This window comes from Sphaeramia orbicularis, chromosome 6, assembly GCF_902148855.1.
Source record: "Sphaeramia orbicularis chromosome 6, fSphaOr1.1, whole genome shotgun sequence".
In the NCBI taxonomy this organism is placed as follows: Eukaryota; Metazoa; Chordata; class Actinopteri; order Kurtiformes; family Apogonidae; genus Sphaeramia; species Sphaeramia orbicularis.
The window spans coordinates 8,160,111-8,178,670 of NC_043962.1; the positions used below are offsets into that span (position 1 = coordinate 8,160,111).

Here is an 18,560-nt window from a genome sequence, read left to right on the forward strand (position 1 = left end):
AGCATATTATGCACACTTGGCACTTGGTGTTATAAAAGGTCATATTATATTTCACATTTAATTTTAGGTCAGAATTCAAAAGTTGTTCATTTTTGCCTGACTTTTTTTTTTTTTTAATTCTGACACATCCACTAAATTCATCACATTGTAAACAATATTAAATTCCTACACTAACACCCTTCTACCAAGTGAGTACAAAATGCACACAGACACATTTTCGCATTTGACCTAGCACAAAAAATAATAATGTATGTTGGTACAGTGTTGGTGTTTATCATTGACATATGCCAGGTTGAAAAAATTGAAAAATAACTAAACCACTTTTTACATAGAATATTGGAGGAAAAGTTTTTTGCATCCAAAAATGTGGTTTGTTTACATTACAAACATGACATTTAAAGGGGTAAAAATTTGACAGTTATTGAGTATTTGGTATTTTTGTTTATGGCTAAAATTGATGTAATATTAAAAACCCAAAAAAGTTAAAAACAACCTGTCAAAAAACATTCTGTCATTACTACGACATTGTGCAGATTGTACGCTTTTATTCCAGTGAAATAATTGCAGGATTAATTGCTTCTGGGTGCCTTTTTTTTTTTTTTATATATAGATTTTATTTTTTTTTTTTTTTTTTCTAGCAAAAACCGACTAAATGTATATTTAAAGGACCAGAATGAACCCAAAGGAAAAATGTTCATCACAGTAAATATTTCTCTCATTATTATTATTATGGTTTGATGTTACTTAAATCTTGTAAAGGGAAACATTGAGGTTTTCATAAATTTGACTAAAAACACTACAATTTGGTGTGATTTTGGACCTGTATTTTTAGAACCCTTTAAAAATGCCTTTGTTAACATCAATAGTTTTTGGATTAAATGAGGAAAAATTTATTTTGGGGTTTTTTTGGTCATGAAAACATGATAAGTACTAATAATATAATATATTAAATAAGCCTTGGTGTATGTTATGTTCATGGATGATTCCTCTTTGTTCCCTTTAAATGTGATGTAATAATGACTTGATTAAATGTGACCTTTTCGTGTCCTTCTGCAGCGTCCAGGTCTCAAGCAGCCAACGACGACTCAGTCGACGGTAAAGCTGAGACTAAAAAGGTCCGAGGTGGAGGAGCTGCTGCTAAGAAGGTACCTGATGTAGTTTTAGGAGTAGTGTTTTTTCCCCTACACAGTGAAGTCTGGATGCAGAATCAGATTCATATTTAATTTAGACGTTCATGTATTTATTCCCATTTGTATTTGAGTTCCCATCGGTCATGTTCACGTATTTTTGTGTTTGTCGTCTTTGTGTTGCTGTTTTATTCCATGATGTGGTTTGTTTTTTTGTTTTTTTTTTTACCCGCCCAGCTCCCCTCCCCTCCTGAAGACGCTGACCCCTCCCCTCCTCCTCCTGCCCCTCCTCCTTCCAAGGACAAGGACAGTAATGCTAGTAAAAAGCCTCCCGCCAAAGGGAAGGCAGCCTCTGGAGGTCAACAGGTAGATGTACGACGACTCCAACTACAGTCCTCATGACACACAACCACTGCCCTCAACTCCACCCAAAATGATGCTCTATGTTTAGCAGCAACGTTTCAGACCACTCCCACTCTGTGTTACTATGGCAACGCGTAGCAGCGTTACCCTATTATATGTCAACAAGTGAAACCAGAGATGTTGTGAGTGTCTTTGATTTCTGTAAATTGGACTAATTAGTCAGTAGAAGGATTTGATAATGCACACCGCCTTTGCAGCTTTAGATCCAGCACAAATTTGACAGAATGTTAACCCTTTAAGTGCCAAAGTCACAATGTTACAACAACCAACATAACTGACTGAAACGGACTGTAGCTCCAGATTGTTTCCAAATCTTGTTACCACCTCCCACCAATAGGAAGCGAACATGTGCCCCTTCAATCCATTCAATGAAGAAGAAAATCCAGTTTAAAGGCGTGGTCTCGAGCTGGTTTAGTAAGTAAAGTTGATTTACTTTAGATAATAAATTAAATTAACAAAATAAACAAAAGCGAATAAGAAAAATGACAAAATGATAAATAATATGTGGAAAATAAGCCAAAAAAATTGACTGAGTGAATAGAAAAATCAAAACATTGATTCACCAGTAAAACCCATGGAGTCAGATCAATGACAGTGGGTGGACACACTGGGTTTATGTTTAGTTAATGAGAGATTTGACTGAAAAGGTCCCTATTTGTTCAGTTTTCTCAGTTTTTATATAATAATGTTTGAATTTACTCTGAGATTTAATGAACATGTACATGATCAGTGAATTAAATGTAGAAAAAGGCAGGATTTACAGTGAAAAAACACAAAATAAATAGGATTAGAATAAATGGTGATAAATCACTAAAGAACGGTTAAATACAGGGAGGTGTTAATTTGGGAACGCTCATAAAAGTATCTCTGGGTGTGTAAGGGTTAAGTCTGATGCTCAGTTTTATCCAGTTTATTGAATATAAGCTGCTGTTGTTGTGGATTTAGTTTCAGTCCATTCTGCTGATTCTTCCTGTCTTCCTCAGATGGAGGGCGGAGTCACATGAATGTTAAGCCCCTCCCCAAAACTGTCCAATCCTCTGTTAGTGGCCATAACCAGGTCCAGGAGGCAGGAGCCTGTAAATGCTCATAAACTGAGTCATATTGACAGTTTTGGTTTCATCAGTAACACAGTGTCAGAGTTCCATGAAACCCTTTATGTTGTTCTGATGGGTGGAGCAGGTGGGCATTAGTGGACGGTGTGTCTGTGGACTGTCCTGTCAGTGGGACAGATCGTAACCCCTGTCCCCATCTCCGTCCGCTCCGGCCCAGTCCGGTCTGGGTTCTAATCCTGCGTCTGCTTTTAAATCACTAATACTGTCACTTAAATGAACAGATGGACAGACTGGTCCCACTGTGGAAACACCATGAAAACTAAACATAATAACACTGACACTGAACAGAAACAGGAAACGCATGTTCCACAGAGGAGGCCGCCAGTCACACCACTGCATGGATACATGTGTGTGTTTATGTGTGTGTTGCATGTTTTACTATCACTGTTTTTATGTGTTAACCTCAGCCCACTTCTCTGAGCATAACGTGTGTCACTTATAAAGGGCTTCTGTGTAGTATCTGACCAACAGGGGGCAGTCTGGTACCACAACACACGTAGTTCTACCAAAACCACCATGGAACCGATCCTATGTACCCACAGACTGGATCAGTCACTGAACAAAGGATAAACCTCATAGTTTCCACTTCTGTTTTATGGAATCATCAACTTGTATTAAACTAAAACTCAGACGCTTATTTTAACAGTAGATAAAATAACACTGTCTTATAATCATATGTGCTGCATCAGCTGATAGTTTACATTATAGCTCTGTTAGCTTAGCTCTGTTTTTAGACTGAAAACAGCCACAGTAAAACCACAAATCACCTCTGTTTTCTCTTTGGTTTTTGTTGTCAATAACTGAACAAAAGATCTGTTTGAATCCAACGAACAAGGTCAGAACTGTCACAGTTTAGACTGATTCTGTTCATTTTATTATTATTTTGTTCACTTCATGTTCATTTTGGTTTGTCATATCTTGTTTAGTTTGTTTTTCCTTTCTTTCTTAAAAGTATTATTTAGTTAAATTTTGCTTATTTAATTTATTATTTTGTTCATTTTATTAGTTTTGTAAATAATTCTTTTCATTTTTCTTAATTTTGTTTTTTTCTGCTTGTTTACTCATTGTTTTGTTCACTTGATTCAAATTTTAGTTTATTTTGTGAATTTTTTTGAACGTTTTATTTATTATTTTGTCTATTTTTTTTTTTTTTAATTTTGTTTAGTCTGAACTGTGATAAGAACATCCCATAATAAGTTTTTACCTTCATAAGCCTTGGAATCAAACTCACCTGTGTAGAAGAAACACTGATATTTACAGCTGTGTCCAGTGGAGAAAATACTGACAGTGCTAGGTTTTTTTTTTTGTTTTGTTTTGTTTTTTGCTGACTCACTTTCACTGAAGTTGTTTCTTAATGGTTCTTATCCCATCTGGTGACTTTTTGATGTTTCAGTCAAAGGCCCTGTGGTGTTAGTTTTCCTCACAGTGACTCACTACTCCCTCTAGTGGTCACATAAATCCTCCGGACCATCAGTCGAAATAAATTCACTTAATATCTACAAATACATTGGGTTGTGCTTTGGAACAACTTCACAGATCTTTAATATAAACGCTCTGATGAAATATTACTAACTAATCCTCCTAGACCAGATACTACGCATAGACCCTTCAACGTCACTTCGTCCACTCCCACACTGTGCACAGCCTTCTGCTCTTCATGTGTTATACTGAACTCCACCCTTAATTTAGTGCTGTAACCCCCCTCCCCACCCCCCGCCCCAGGGTCCTGCTGGGAAGAAGCCTGCAGCCAAGGGTTTGAAGGATGATGAGGATAAGTCTGGGCCCATCTTCATCCTCATTCCCAACGCCAAGGAGCAGAGAATCAAAGAGGAGAAACAGCTGAAGGTACGAGTCTGAAGTTCAGACGGTTTAGTTTCATTATTATCAGATTAATTATCCTCATACAGGTATTAGTGTTCAGGGTCTGAAAACTTTGTACATTAATAATTAATGGTTCAGTTGTTCAGCTGTGTTGAACTGATTCATAGCTTTGAAAAGAAAAATGCCTTTGACCTTGAAGGGTCCAACTCAAGGTCACCAATGTCTACATTTCAACAGTCTTCTCTGAAACTACCTGTCGGATTCATTTCATATTTTATCTTTATTTATGTTTGGACAATGTCTACAAAGTTTTGATGAATTTCTGAAATATTAAAATTGTGTCTTTCCTTCTAATGGTCCATATTTGATGGTTTATAACATGTAAATGGTTACAGATACCAACATAGTTCCTATTGATCACTGATAGAAGTCATATATGGACTTAGATTGAATTAGTTGAGTTCTCCTCCAGTGAAAGTACCACCCACTTCTATTGGGAGATTGATCTCCTGCATCCAGACCACAGGACTCTAACACAGACAGAACCTGACAACTTCACAAATTCAGCTGGGGATTGATTCAGATAGAACATGACACTGACATATAGGGACATTGGTACTATTTTAATTTATTTTAATGTTTTAATTTACACTCTCCAGATCCTGAAGTGGAACTTCATCACTCCTCGTGATGAGTACGTGGAGCAGCTGAAGACCCAGATGTCCACGTGTTTTGCGAAGTGGCTGACGGATGAGCTCTTCCACTTCGACTTCCAGAGACACGTCAAGGCCATCGGCGTCATGATGGAGGTATGTTCTGCTCCTGGTTTCTGGTCCTGGTTCTGCAGCGTTGGCATTGTTAACGGCATTGTGTTTGACAGAGGCTGGAGAGCGAGAGCGAAGCCACCATCAGCTGTTTAGACCTTATCCTGAAGTGGTTCACCCTGCGCTTCTTCGACACCAACACCACCGTCCTGATGAAGGTGCTGGAGTACCTGAAGCTGCTGTTCAGTATGTTGAACAGGGAGGACTACCACCTGACCGAGTACGAGGCCACCTCCTTCGTACCCTACCTCATACTGAAGGTAAACAACGCCCCGCCTTCAGCGCCGTCTCTGATCAACCCGTGGTGGTTGTTATGAAGCTGACTCTGCTGTTCTTCGGTCGTAGGTCGGCGAGTCCAAGGACGTGGTCCGGAAGGACGTGAGGGCCATCCTGACCATGCTCTGTAAGGTCTACCCGGCCTCCAAGGTCTTCCCCTTCCTCATGGAGGGAACCAAGTCCAAGAACTCCAAACAGAGAGCTGGTATGATACGATACCCATTATTTATCCTTCATGATATTGTCTGTCGTAGTATACGGTTTAATATGTGAAAGTAAACTGTGTACTACATTTCTATGACATACATTATTACCAGGCAGAGGTTTAGGTTATGTTTCAACCAAAAAGTTTCAAAAAGGGCCACACTTTTAGTGGTGAAATCACCCTTCAAGATGCATAAAAATCCAAAACGATGCTGAAGTTTTTGTTAAATTGCTTTTATTCAATTAGTTTTCCTTTCTTACTACAGCTTTGGTGGCAGACTAGGTACTGTGTGTCAGAATCAGATTAGTCTTTATTGTTGTTGTGTGTTCAATCAAATTAGGAGTACTACTCCAGTCAATGCAACAATATGAATAAAAAAACCAAATATGTACGCAACATAAGAATAGAGCAAATATAAAATTACAAAAACTAAAATAAAACAAGATTAGAACTACAGTAGAATAAAACAAAAACAGGCATAAAATATGAATAGATATAACTTGTACTAACTGGTCTGTGTTTGTTAGTGGTTGATGGTTTGTTTCCTGTGTGGTTGATGGTTTGTTTCCTGTGCGGTCAGAGTGTCTGGAGGAGTTGGGCTGTTTGATCGAGGGTTATGGCATGAATGTCTGCCAACCGACTCCGGCCAAGTCTCTCAAGGACATTGCGGTCCACATCGGAGACAGGGACACGTCGGTTCGGAACGCTGCCCTCAACACCGTGGTGGCCGTCTACAACGTCTGCGGGGACCAGGTCTACAAACTGATAGGAAATGTAAGGAACGCCGCATCCGCTGTGCGTCACATGTCCAGTACTTGAGCCTGTGTCTAAAACGTGTCCATCCGTGGTCGTCCTCAGCTGTCAGAGAAGGACATGAGCATGTTGGAGGAGAGGATCAAGCGCTCCGCCAAGAAGACGCCTGCAGCTCCAGCCAAACAGAGTGCTCCGGAGAGGACGCAGAAGGAGCATCCGACCAATCCCAACGCCACCTTCCTCCGCAAGCCCGCCCAGGAGGACCCTAACAAACTAAAGTAGGTAGAAAACAAGGTTAACCCCGATAGATCTATATTAGATAGATAGATAGATGACTGATAAATCTATGACTAATGGATCTATGATTGATAGATCTATGATGGATAGATGGATCTATGACTGATAAATCTATGATTGATGACAGATGGATCCATGACTGATAGATAACTTTATTTATCCCATGGTGTTCAGTTAAATCTCTACCTGACCCATGTTTAGTAAAGTTTCATTGCTTTTAATCTGTATCTCACTATTTCCTCTTATTTCTACCGTGGTGTTGTCAATGCACAACCAAACTGAGAAAAAAATCCTGCAGGTTTAGATCAAGTCGTCATGGCAACACATTTGGGTTATTTAATATTGTTTTAATGAGTATATGTGTGCCATATTTCCTGTGGGACATTTTCTTCTTTGACATTTTTGTTTCCACATCCATAAACCCACTGGTCTTTAGGGTTAAACCTCATCAGTTTTCTTCTGATGTGTGTATGAGGTGGGACTGATCAGGTCTAATCCATCCCATAATAACCGGTGTTAAAGGCCTGGTTTCCATGCATGTGTCAGATCCAGACTGAACTGTCCACGTTAACCTTTGACTCGGTCCATCTCTACTCTGTTAACCCTCTCCTGTCTGTTCTCTGGGTTCAGTGCATGTTCTGTTGTTCGGACTCATATCCAAACCTTTTTAACAGTCGTTGTCTTTAACTCATCATCTTCTTCTTCCTCTGTGGTTTCCTCCTTCTGCTCTGACTGCTTTCCTTTGTGGAGCAGAATAATGTATCGCACGTATAGGATGTGAGTACCTCCTCCTTCCCCTCCTCTTCTTCCCCTTCCCCCTCCACCTTCCTTTTCCCCTTCCACCTTCCTCTTCCTCCTCTTCCTCCTCTTCCTCCTCCTCCTCTATGTGCTGTCATTTAACTCCTCTGAATGCAGTCTAATCCTGTCCATTCGCTGCTGTTTGATTTTTAGTGGTGCTTCTTCTTCTTCACTGTTGTTTGTTTTTCCACTGTTGAACCAGACCCAGGTAGGTAAAAGCACCGACTAAGAGTCAAACTGCCGTCGCTCAAACGTCCAATAGAGTTCACGAATGCCTCCTCGTCACTGCTTCAGCCCTCCGTCCATGTCCTGTATCCTGCCTGTAAATCACATGAGCTTTGTCATCAAACCCACAGCTGTGTTTGACCCCGTCATCTGTAGGAAACCGTAATAATACAGGGTGTTTGAGTTCATACAGTAGAGAGTTTATTGATCCAACGAGCAAATTCACTGGTCAAAGCAGCAACAGAATAAACTGCAAGAAAAAATGTGCAGCATACAGATAGTACAATAAACAAACTGTACAGAAAATAATAATAGTAATAAAACTCTACTGATTATCTACATATTTACAACAGTAGAATTGCAATTAAATGAAAATGACATTTTCTGTATGTTTGCAGTCTGTAGGTTTTTCCAAAATCCACTGCACTTATAGAAATAAAGTTGAAAACATTGTGTTTATTCTGTCAACAAATAGATTTTAATGTCATTTCTTTTTCATTTTAAATTGTTCCTTTGGCTTTTATGTTGATATATGGCACCGCTTGCACTGTACAGTGATAATAATTTAGTTCAATTCCACCATATTATAGTAAGTTTGTAATATGAAAATAAAGCTGCAGTTTAGTATCAGTTTAGCACATTTTTACTGCATCATATCTGAATCTGGAAAAGTGGTTTTAGCTGGTTTTGATGTTCTCCATATTGAGTTTACTTTAAATCAGGTTAGGTGGAATTCAAAGTGGCCTCACTGCAGCAACAAACGCCTGATTAAAAAAACAGCAAAAACCTGTAAATGTAAACCAAATGTCTACTGGGAAATATTAAAAAAAATTACCTGAAGTTATCACAGGAATGTTTAGGAAAAACCAGTCCGTTATGCCAGTGTAATTAATTGCTGGAATGTGCATCACTTGCTCCACTAGAGGGCGTCATGAGCCCCTTCAGCCTTAAGTCTGCAGGTCTGAACCTGATCTGAGCTCAGTCCAACCACCACAGATACAACATCCCATAATAACTATTACTGTTGTACTCGTGTTCATTGGTTCCATATCTGTGGAAAATAAAGGTTTTATACATCGGATTAAATCTGATGATGTTTTCACTGTTTGATATTTAGTTCCATTCTATTCTATTCAAATAAACCACAATATGACATTAACATCTATTTAAGATCTGTTCAAATGTTGTTTCATGGTTTAGTTTAGTTCATTTAAATCTGTGAATAATTTCTGTTTACTTGTAAGTCATATATGTGTTGCTTTGTATAATATTTGTGTTGTTTTATATTCCACCATATCCCTTAATTTCAAATTCACAATACTGTAATAAACCCAGGGGGAAATTATTGTGTGTTACAGTGGCTCCATTCAAAGTACAATAAAAGGGAAGAAATTATCAATACATAGATAAAACTTTATTAAAACACTTTTAGAACAGCAATTTGTACAATATTTACTAGATAATATATTATAAATATTATAATGAAATGAATATGCATAAATAAGTGTGTAAAAATATAGTTGTATAATTGAGGTTATAATGTGGAATTAAACGCCCATTCGAGCCTGTTTTTATGTTGGAAGTTTCACATTCTTTTGAGTGTTCAGTTGTCGTATGTGTTTCCCTTTGGTTCAGAAGAACCTGGATGTAGATGTTGGTTTGAGATCAGTGCAGATCTGCTCCAGTCTTCACCGTCCAGTGTTTATGTAGACGTTAACGGTTACTGTTTAGTTTCAGCTTCTCCTGCAGCGGAGACGGACTTAAAACCTTCACATGATCATCTGAAGGCTTCAGTGATTCTTTGACGACATTAACCCTCTTTTAAACACCTAAAGTGCATAATACGCACAGCATCGTAGTAATGTTAAAATGTTCTTCATACAGTTTGTTGTCTGGATACCGGAGGGTTAAATCCAGGTTTTCTTAATAATTGCTGTAAGGGGGTGAGGTTGTCGGTCAGGACTGGAGCTCAGGCACTGATCGACCATGCACCGGACTGACCCGACCTCGGTTCTGTTCTGCTTTTGCCCGTCCAGCGCTGCCCGTCAGAACGCCCACCATGGCGAGTCGTCCCACCCCTCCATCCCCAAACAGTTCCAGTTGGACCTGGACATGATCGAGAGGGACCACGGCCGAGTGTCGGAGCTGCCGGACCTGGTCCAGCACCAACTGGATGAACTGCTGGAGCCCATCACCATCCCTGAACCCAAGTAAGTCCTGGTTCCGACGGTGGTTTACAGACACCCAGAACCAGAACAGGACTGTGTACTGAGGTGTGTTCTGTCCACAGGATGCGTTCAGTGTCCCCACACTTCGACGACCTCCACAACAGCACTGCGTCCACCATCAACTTCGTCATCTCTCAGGTGGCGAGTGGAGACATTAACACCAGCATTCAGGCTCTGGCACAGGTGAGTCAGACCACAGGTGAACTCAGCAGACCCACCTGTGGACACGCCCACCTAGCATTAGCCTCTTAGCATAACTGCGTAAGGTACATTTTTATTAGCTTACCGGCTGATTGGCCATGAGCTGTTGTGAAGGTGAGGTGTCCTGATTGGATTCATGTCTTATTTAATATGTATCTTCCTTTGGACAATGTCTACAAAGTTTAACAGTTTTCAGAAATTTAGATTTTTGATTGTAACGTCATTAATTGTTAATACCTTCAGTATAATTTTCATACCTTGGACCAGATTGAACTCTTTGCTGCCTGGTTTTGGGCCACAGGCCATATGTTTGACATCCCTGCACTAAGTCATTTATTAAAAGTATTTCCATCAACTAAGGCAGAGATAAGATTTAATTGTTTGGACTGAGATGTTAAATACTTTACATTCTAACTGACAATACATTCTGACTGACATTTCATATTTATATTTCAACTCACTGTTTAGAATAAGTCTAAACTCATAACAGAATCGATGTCATTTGACTCTGAGTGTCCTCAAACCTTCAGTAACAGCTGATTGAACAGACAGGAATAGGGGTTTGTCAGTGGTGACGTTGGTTCTGTGTGTTTTATGGTCAGATCGATGAGGTTCTGCGACAGGAGGACAAGGCGGAGGTGATGTCGGGTCACATAGACCAGTTCCTCATTGCCACCTTCATGCAGCTGAGACTCATCTATAACACACACATGGCCGACGAGAGGCTGGACAAGAAGGACATCTTCAAACTGTACAGCTGCATCATCGGGAACATGCTGTCGGTGAGTCCGAGTCCACGGCAACAGAGACCCTGAAACCGCTTAAAACCCTCTGGGTCTGGACCCTCCACTCTAACATAAGAGAGAGACATGGAAGATTTTTATTACTTTTATCTGTGTTTTAGCGGTGATCTCTTGTAAATAATTGTATATAATAGTGATAGTGCTGTTTTGGAGTGTTCTACTAGTGTGTTTTGACATGTTTTTGTGGAGTTTCACTGGGGGGTTTTTCAGCCCTTTTTCACTGTTTTTATCTGTATTTTTGTGGCTTGTATGGTTCATTGATAGTTGTATTTTATCTGTAAATATTCTATAAACGTATGTATATTTCTGTATTTATATAAATCTATATGCAGATCTATCTAGGGCATACACAGATGCAGTGTCTGTATTTGAATCAGATGATGATTTTGTCAGTGAAATGAACGGCTCTGTCTACAACCAGACAGAGAGTGAACACAGACTATCACACAGGATTAAAATGACTAGAAAGAACTAAAAATAAGAACATGGACGCAGAATGATCTAGACAAACTCAAATGTTTGAACACATGGAAAATAGTTGAAACTTTATGTCTATAAATTAAAAGTTTCATTATGAACATTTACAGATGTTTTTCCATAATTAGTCAAGTCAGTGTTTTTTACTATAACACACTGTTTTAATCATTTATTACATATAATAATAATAATAATAATAATAATAATAATTATTATTATTATTATTATTATTATTATTATTATTATTATTATTATTATTATTAATGGACAGATATTGAAAGTTAAGTTCTTGGAAAAAGGTGCAAAGAATTGGAAAAATGACATTTTCTGACTTTTATTACAGAAACATAAATAGATCTAGGCCTGTTGTTCTAATGGTGGTCCTTAAAGGGTTAATGGTCCGTGTATGAAGCCATTGTCGTCTCTGTGCAGTTGTTCTCCATGGAGTCTCTGGCCCGGGACGCGTCCATGGGCGTCCTGAAGGACATGATGCATGGCCTCATCACGCTGATGTTGGACGGGAGGGTGGAGGACATCGAGGACGGACAGCAGCTCATCAGATCCGTCAACCTGCTGGTTGTCAGAGTCCTGGAGAAGTCGGACCAGACCAACATCATCAGGTGAGACTGGTCACATGACCTGGTCCCAACCCAGGTCCAGACCCAGGACGTGTGCATGTCCTCAAACACCATCATCTAAACGTAACGCTGAAGTTCACTGACTCTCTGTTTTGATAATTTTTCAGGTCAGGATGTGATATTTTCTGTTTCAATGTCCAACGTTTGTGTTCTGGTTGTGTTCTGCATCTCCATTTCCTAAACATGAAAGAGCAGAACTAATATTCCATTTAGATGATAATCGTTTTCAGTCGGTGCTTTTGTTTTTTCAGCACCACATGGTTTGTACTGATGATAAAACACCTGTTGGATGAATCAGACAGAAACAGTGTCAGTGGATGAGTTCTGCTGGTTCTGATTATACGTGTTTGACTCTGGACCTGATCATGGGACTTTCCTTCTTGTTTCTACAGTGCTCTGCTGGTTTTGCTTCAGGACAGTTTAGTGACGACGGCCGGATCTCCCATGTTCTCTGAACTGGTCATGAAGGTGAGTCCTGTCTCTGAAGGTCCTTTCATAGACTTATATGGATGGAGTGCTCTGTCTGTCCTCTGTCTTCTTTATAGAACACAGAGGACGGTTACACATATCAGTATAGTTACTAGTGAGCACTGAGAGGAAGTCATGTCTGCCCCAGAGCAGCTGTGGCTACAAATGTAGTTTACCACCACCAGAGTGTGAATGTGAGAGCGAATGAATAATGGATCCTCTGTACGTGCTTTGAGTATGCATTCATAGAAAAGCACTATATCAATCTAATCCATTATTATTATTATTATTATTATTATTATTATTATTCATGTATCGACTTTATTTTGGAGGCAAATCCAGAAAATGAAAGGTGTGCAGGATCCCAAAAAAATTTGATGAAAAAGTAAAGTAAGGTCTGCACAACCCGTGAGCTCCCAAAGAATTTATTAACAGAAGTGACGTTTTGGGCCGAGGCCCTTCATCAGACTAAGGGACTTTATGTTGGGTCAGTGACCTTGAAGGGTCAAACTCAAGGTCAGCAATGTCTACGTATTGGTTGGATTAATTTCTGATGTCTGTATTTTCTTTGAGACGATGTCTACAAAGTTTTTTCAGAGTTTTGACAAATTTTGTATTTTGGAATTTTTGATCATTTTTTTCTCTATTACAAATGTTCCTTTCCTTCTAATGGTCTGTATTTTGATGGTTTATAACACGTCAATGGTTAGAGATATCAATGTACTGTAGTTGCTACTGATCACTGATAGAAGTCATATTTGGACTTGGATTGAAATGGTTGAGTTCTCCTCCAGTGAAAGTACCCCCCACTTCTAAGGTCTATACATGACCATGCCCTGAGAGTAAAGAGAGTGCCTTGGAGTTTTTTTCCTCTTTGTCATCTACTTTATGAACCCCTTTTTCCAAAGAGCACCTCGAACAAACTCTTTTTTGGGTCCTAGAAGCATTCCTTCCCGTGATTTTTTTTTTTTTTTTTTTTTTTTTTTTTCTTTCTTTAAATTACCCACTTCTATTGGGAGATTGATCTGCATCCAGACCACAGGACTGGAACATAGAGACAGAACTTGACAACCTCACACATTCAACTGGGGATTGATTCAGATCGAACATGACGCTGACATACAGGGACACTGGGATTATTTTTGAGTTTGTGGATGATAACCTGTGTTTGTTGTGTTCAGTGTCTGTGGAGGATGATTCGCTTCCTTCCGGAGACCATCAACACCATCAACCTGGACCGAATCTTACTGGACGTCCACAACTTTATGAAGGTTTTCCCCAAAGAGAAGCTGAAGCAGCTGAAGAGCGACGTCCCCCATCGGACCCTGAAGACGCTGCTACACACACTCTGCAAGTTGACCGGCGCCAAGGTAAGGGACACGCCAACCCACACCATCCAGTTTATATGTCCTTGTGGACGTCCTCCTGTATGAACGTGTCCATCTGCAGATCCTGGACCACCTGTCCATGATCGAGAACCGCAACGAGTCTGAGCTGGAGGCCTATCTGAGACGGACCGTCAAACACTCTGGAAACCTGTCAGGAGTGAAGAGTGACCGCGGCAACGAGAAGACCGGCCTGCACCCGGTCAGTACACAAATATACACTAACACAAATAAAAATACACACAAACGCACACATATCTACATATAAACTCATACAAATACACTGACACACTCAAATACACACAAACATACACATACTGGTCATGAGGACAAACTCACACTAAAACTCTGATCAGTATCTAATTTGTGGAGTTTATCAGATTATTGATCATAAATCTGTGTTTAATTCATTTAAGATTGGGATCCCTCTGGGCACTGTCTCAGGCCCCATCATTTCTATGCTTACACTCTTATATTTCCAGATGTAGGTCTACACATGTACATTGATGACACGTACACACTAATGAACGCACATAAACTCAAAGTGATACTAAAAACTACACCATTGGAATAAAATATTTTACTTCTTCTCATGAAATGGTTGTGATGATGTCAGAGGTGATTAAATAGGAATAAAAACAGGAATGTGTGTGAAAACAGAATTCTCAGGACAACAGTATCTGTGAGCTGTAAACTTATGTATTTGATTTGGTAGATACACATCATCACATTATCAGAGAAAAAAGCCCCACGTGTCACTTCCTGTTTAATATTTATTTATCATAAAACAAACCAAACGATCCTCACACGCCTCTATTCAAAACCATAGGGTCGGCGTGAAAACACCCACAGTCGTACAGGTTTTTAAGTGTTTTTCAACGACTCCACCATCAGTTTAACAGGAAACGTGTGTGTTTGTTCTCAGGACGATCGGATGTCGAAGGCCAAGGTCAGCGACATCCTGTCCGAGATCTTCAAGAAGATCGGATCCAAGGAGAACACTAAAGAGGTGAGTCCAGAACCAGTACAGAACATGTTAGCCCAGTAGAGCGGTGTGTGATGGAGGCGGGGCTAATGTCCACGCTGTGTTTCCAGGGGCTGACGGAGCTGTACGAGTACAAACAGAAGTACTCGGACGCCGACGTGGAACCGTTCCTCAAGAACACGTCCCAGTTCTTCCAGAGCTACGTGGAACGAGGCCTTCGCATGATCGAGTCCGAGAGGGAGGGAAAGACCCGCATCCAGACCTCGGCAGGTACGACCAACCGCCACTGTAAGGCCGAACGCCGCCGCCACTGCACTGAGGCGACTGTACGATAACAGTGTGTGTGTGTGTGTGTGTGTGTGTGTGTGTGTGTGTGTGTGTGTGTGTGTAGTGATCCCTCAGCACAGCCTGGACTCTGGTTTGAGCAGCAACAACGAAGAACTGAAACCAGCTGTTTACTACGAGAGACTGAAGATCCTCCGGCAGAGACAAGGCCTGGAAAACACCACCAGAGTGAGTTCAACATCACATCTATGACTGTTTCAACATACGATGCCTTCAGGTGCTGTCAGGAAGATGGGTCTTTAAATATTCAAAATTACAAGTTAGGAGTCCAAAACAATTATTGCATCAAAAATATCATTTGTTTAAACAATATTCTGCCTGTTAATAAATGTTTTCTGTATTTGTAGATGTTAACCCACATAGACCCAAACAACCTATGATGACTAAAAGCATCTACTGATCTGAAATGTTTATTTAATGTTGATCCACTAATCATATCAATACATGTAAATAATTGGTGTAAGATACAGTTTGTCTTTTCATTGTCACCAGATGTGACCTATTTGGATGTTCAGACGTTCCGTAGTTACCCTGGAAACACCGTCATCTTCTACAACATTGATTCACCAATAAAACTTACGAAGTTGGATCAATGACAGGGGATGGACACACTGGGTTTATGTTCAGTTAATGATAGATTTAGCTGAAAAGTCACTTTTTTTCAGTTTTCTCTGTTTTTCATATAATAACCATCAACTTTAATTAGAGTTTTATGAACATGTACATGATCAGTGAATTAAATACAGGAAAATACCTGATGTTCACCGAATAAACACAACATGCAGAAATAGTGATAAGTCAATTAAGAAAAGTGAAATGTAGAGAAAAAAATACAATGGAACTGCCACAAAAGTAGCACTGGGTCTTTATGGGTTAATAATAAGACATAATATTGTTGAAATTGTATATATTTCAGGTTGTTCAGGTTTTTCACGTTTTCATAAAATGATTGAACTTTCACACTAAATAAGAATGTATATTACTAGCGGCATTGTACCCGTGGTGCCTTGTATGATAGCACCCTCTCATGGTCCAACAGCAACATTGTACCCGTACACCCTCCCGTGCTGCAACAAACATCGATCACACATCGATGGGACACGGGTGAAACGTGCATTACATAGTAGGATGATTATTATTATTATTTATATGTATTTATTTGACTTCAGATCATATTGGTCTGAATGTGGAACCTGAACTAACCTGAGTTTGACGTCCTGTCATGGAAGCTGTTTGTGTGTGTTTGTAACCTGACACCCTGACCCATGTGACCCGTCCTCCCCCAGGGCAGTGGCGGTGACGGCGAGCCCCAGCAGCGCCCACCCATCTCGTCCCTGCTGTCGTCTAAGCCGTCAGTGGCGTCGTCCACGGACATGCTCCAGAGTAAGCTGTCGCAGCTCAAAGAATCGCGGGAGTTGTACCGGCAGGAGCACAACTCGCACTCGCCCACCCACGGCCGCTCGGCCTCGCCCGCCGCCAACCTGGACGACCTGAAGAAACGCCTGGAGAGGATTAAGAGCAAGCAGCAGTAGGACCGCCCCTGACCCCGCCCCCTCAACCCCAACCTCCGCCTCATGTCATCCTGCACAGCCTCAAATGTCCGTCTCTGTATTCACGTTTCAGATTAAATGTACAAAACAGAAGCACTCGGAGCCGACCAATCAGGCGGCGGACATTATCCAATCAGAGCCTGACTCCACCCACTGTGCCTGTACGCTAGTAGAAATCAAACGCACCCCGAACACATCGTAGACGAGGCTGCGACTGGGAGAGGATGTGGGAGTGGCCTGTACAGTTCTATCCAGTTCTCTCTAGAGCCATCGTGTTCCCAGTCTGAAAGCGTCATGGAAACGGTGGCCCCGCCCCCCATCTCTGAGCATTACGGCACAAAAACCCTCTAGATATTTACAACCACTTTAACCAGAAAACGTCCAGTCGAGCTGCCGTCAGACGAATACACCTGTACGACGCTCATTTCCTGCCAAAATCTAAAAAATAAAGTTTTTCAAATGTGTGAGTTCACGTCAGTGCAGGTTAGTTTATGAAGACGAAACAAGTAATCCATTAAATGTCATGTTTAAGGAAAGAGAATAAAACATAATTCAGAAATAACGAAGTTCATGTTTGTTAACATTTAAATCAAAGTTAAAAACTAACAAAAAACTACAAATATACATCAAACTGAATGTATTTTAATTGACTCTTCCTGTACACAGCGCCCCCTGCTGTGGCAGAGGGGAAGTAATTAGAACATTTTTGAAAAATTGTAAAATTTCTTATTTAACTTTTATTATTTAGGATGAAACATGATTTAAAAGTATTTGACAAGTAATAAAAACTGTGTTTAAAGGGCTCAGTTTTATTTAATTACAAATGCATGAACATTGGAGCAAGATTAAACCTCAAAAACAAATGACAAAGGAACATGGATTTTAATCAGTTTCAGACCAAAAGCAGAAACTATTAATGGGATTCAACAGGTTATGGATATATTTACTTTACTTTATGACGCGTTGTGTATTTTACATATTTGCATTTCTTTGTGTTTGTAAGACTTTTGTTGGATTTATCAGAACGTGGAGTCGTTTTATTAAAGCCTCATCCTTCATTTGTTTTGTTTTTTTGGCAAGAAACTGTCTGCGTCGTCCTCGTGTGTCCTCGTCTAACGCAGACGTCCCAGACGAAGGCATTTATTGAAGAATGACGCTCATGTTTCAGAATAGCACAGTACAGGTAGATGCTCTCACTCTAGTTCAGGGTCCACATACATAAAATACTATCATAATAACCTGTAAATAATGTCAACGCCTAACTTTACTCTGTGTTTTAGAGTAAAAAAAGTAAAATTACGTGATGAAAATGTTTACGTCTACAAATTATCCTTTAAAAAGTGTGAATAACATGAGATTTGTAGAGTAAAATCAGTGCAAATTTAACATTATACCTCAGTTAATCATTTACACATGCATTATCATTTAAAAATACACAAAACATTTATTAACAGTCGGAGTATTGGTCAAATTACACTTATTTCTCAGTTTGTATTTGTTCAGGTTATTCACATTTTTTGTCAAATGATAGTTTGGAAATGTCAACATTTTCACGTGATTTTACTTTTTTGACTCTAAAACATAGAGAAATGTTTGTATTTGTCCTTATTTATGTTATT

General features: G+C 39.9%; 1 protein-coding gene across 4 annotated transcripts in view; it reads left to right on the forward strand.

Annotated features, from left to right (window-relative positions):
• The window catches only part of ckap5 (cytoskeleton associated protein 5), a 42,550-nt gene extending 24,989 nt beyond the window's left edge, over positions 1 to 17,561 (forward strand). Inside the window, exons 26-45 of one of the 4 annotated variants that reach the window (XM_030136204.1) lie at positions 1,057 to 1,145; positions 1,365 to 1,493; positions 4,385 to 4,507; positions 5,143 to 5,292; positions 5,364 to 5,567; positions 5,653 to 5,788; positions 6,369 to 6,562; positions 6,647 to 6,819; positions 7,592 to 7,615; positions 9,898 to 10,071; positions 10,152 to 10,272; positions 10,893 to 11,072; positions 12,003 to 12,190; positions 12,601 to 12,676; positions 13,858 to 14,046; positions 14,126 to 14,263; positions 14,987 to 15,070; positions 15,157 to 15,316; positions 15,438 to 15,564; positions 16,677 to 17,561. In XM_030136204.1, the coding sequence (XP_029992064.1) occupies positions 1,057 to 1,145; positions 1,365 to 1,493; positions 4,385 to 4,507; positions 5,143 to 5,292; positions 5,364 to 5,567; positions 5,653 to 5,788; positions 6,369 to 6,562; positions 6,647 to 6,819; positions 7,592 to 7,615; positions 9,898 to 10,071; positions 10,152 to 10,272; positions 10,893 to 11,072; positions 12,003 to 12,190; positions 12,601 to 12,676; positions 13,858 to 14,046; positions 14,126 to 14,263; positions 14,987 to 15,070; positions 15,157 to 15,316; positions 15,438 to 15,564; positions 16,677 to 16,923 (2,906 nt within the window). In that variant the 3' untranslated portion in view covers positions 16,924 to 17,561. The remainder of the gene's footprint in view (positions 1 to 1,056; positions 1,146 to 1,364; positions 1,494 to 4,384; positions 4,508 to 5,142; positions 5,293 to 5,363; positions 5,568 to 5,652; positions 5,789 to 6,368; positions 6,563 to 6,646; positions 6,820 to 7,591; positions 7,616 to 9,897; positions 10,072 to 10,151; positions 10,273 to 10,892; positions 11,073 to 12,002; positions 12,191 to 12,600; positions 12,677 to 13,857; positions 14,047 to 14,125; positions 14,264 to 14,986; positions 15,071 to 15,156; positions 15,317 to 15,437; positions 15,565 to 16,676) is intronic. The other 3 variants (XM_030136205.1, XM_030136206.1, XM_030136207.1) reach the window with 3 other exon arrangements.
• The last annotated feature ends 999 nt before the right edge of the window (positions 17,562 to 18,560 follow it).